The sequence below is a fragment of the Leptosomus discolor genome, chromosome 19 (assembly GCF_034619465.1).
Source record: "Leptosomus discolor isolate bLepDis1 chromosome 19, bLepDis1.hap2, whole genome shotgun sequence".
Classification (NCBI taxonomy): domain Eukaryota; kingdom Metazoa; phylum Chordata; class Aves; order Leptosomiformes; family Leptosomidae; genus Leptosomus; species Leptosomus discolor.
Genome location: NC_141409.1, coordinates 2,261,211 through 2,262,830, shown reverse-complemented (window position 1 = coordinate 2,262,830; position 1,620 = coordinate 2,261,211). Strand labels below are relative to the sequence as shown.

General features: G+C 70.5%; 1 protein-coding gene across 1 annotated transcript; it reads left to right on the top strand.

Moving 5' to 3' along the window:
• Positions 1-901: 901 nt before the first annotated feature.
• Positions 902-1,264, top strand: NRARP (NOTCH regulated ankyrin repeat protein). The gene has a single exon (XM_086475835.1). It carries the CDS (start codon positions 902-904, stop codon positions 1,262-1,264), a length of 363 nt encoding a protein of 120 aa, XP_086331961.1.
• The last annotated feature ends 356 nt before the right edge of the window (positions 1,265-1,620 follow it).

Genomic DNA, 1,620 nt, shown 5'->3' with positions numbered 1-1,620 from the left:
CGGGGATCCCCGAAACCTCATGCAAGCCCCGCTGCACGGATCCTGCGGGGCTGAATCCCCTCGTCCCTCACCATGATCCGTCCCAGTTTGCTCAAGGCGTGACAAACCCGCAGCAAAGCGATGTCACCCCCAAATTTGAGGGTGTTTGCAACACCCCCACACCCCCCCCCCGCAGCACCTTGGTGACTGACCCCCATCCCCGCAGGCTTTGGGACCAACGGGTGCCGGCGGGGGGTGAGGCGGGGGGGGGCGGCGGCGTCCCGGAGGCGCGGCTGGAGGCTGGGGCCGGGGCCAGCCCGGTTCAGCGCAGGGCTGCGGGGAGCCGCGGGCGGCAGGGAGCCGGCTGGCCCGGCCCGGGCGGTGCTGCCCCCTGCCTGCGGCCGAGTCGAGCCGAGCGGGGCCGAGCGGGGCCGAGCCCCGAGCCGAGCCGAGCCGAGCCGAGCCGGGAGCGCCCCCCATCGCCCGCCCCCCCCCCCCCCCCCCCGGCGCAGCTCACGGGGTGTGGGCGGAGCTCCGAGGCTCCTCCCCTCGGGGGAGGCGTGGCTTCCCCTGGCGCCCCCGTCCCCTCCCCGCCAGGTCGTTCCAATGGGCGCGCTGTGGCGGCGGCCCCGCCCCCCACGGCGCGTCACGGCCGTGCCATTGTTATGCAAATAAAAGGGTGGGTAAAAGGCGCGGCGCGCGGCCGGCTCTGCTCCAGAGAGGCCCGGGCGCGGCGGCGGAGCGGCGCGAGCAGCGCGGCGGGAGCAGCGCGGCGGAGGTGGCGGCGGGGGCCCGGGGCCGCTCGGCAGCAGCAGCAGCCGCCACCACCACCGGCAGCCACCCCGCAGCCCCCCGCCACCGCATGCCCGGGCGGGCGGAGGCGTCGCCGTCCATGCGGGGCGGCGGGGCGTGAGGCGGCGGCATGAGCCAGAGCGAGGTGTCGCCGTGCGCGGCGCCGCCGCCGCCGCCCCCCCCGCCGAGCCAGCGCGTCTTCCAGGAGGCGGTGCGGCGCGGCAACACCAAGGAGCTGCAGTCGCTGCTGCAGAACATGACGAACTGCGAGTTCAACGTCAACTCCTTCGGGCCCGAGGGGCAGACGGCGCTGCACCAGTCCGTCATCGACGGCAACCTGGAGCTGGTGAAGCTCCTGGTCAAGTTCGGCGCCGACATCCGCCTGGCCAACCGCGACGGCTGGAGCGCCCTGCACATCGCCGCCTTCGGGGGCCACCAGGACATCGTCCTCTACCTGATCACCAAGGCCAAATACTCCGCCGGAGCCCGGTGATGCCGGGGTCACCGCACCCCCCCCCGCCCCCGCACCCCCTCTCCCACCCCCCAGCCGCGACCCCCCGGCCGCCAAAGCTGCTCCCACCCCCGCGGGGGGTTTATTTGGCGAAGATTTGGGGCCCCACGCAAAACACGCCACCGTTCGCCTGCTTTTAACAAAAAAAATTTTTTTTTTTTTCCTTCCAAGGGTTGTTTTCCTACTGTAATGTGGTTTTGTTTTGGGTTTTTTTTTGTTGGTTTTTTTTTCCTCCATCTACCTCGGCTGCACTCACAGTATTCACGGTTTCAGTTTGACATCTGGGCAGATGCTTTAAAGCCTCCCCCGCCCCCTCCCCGCTAATATTTAATCCTCCC

Excerpts from the sequence above, each read along its gene's own strand:
- NRARP (XM_086475835.1), top strand. The coding sequence starts at position 902 with ATGAGCCAGAGCGAGGTGTCGCCGTGCGCGGCGCCGCCGCCGCCGCCC.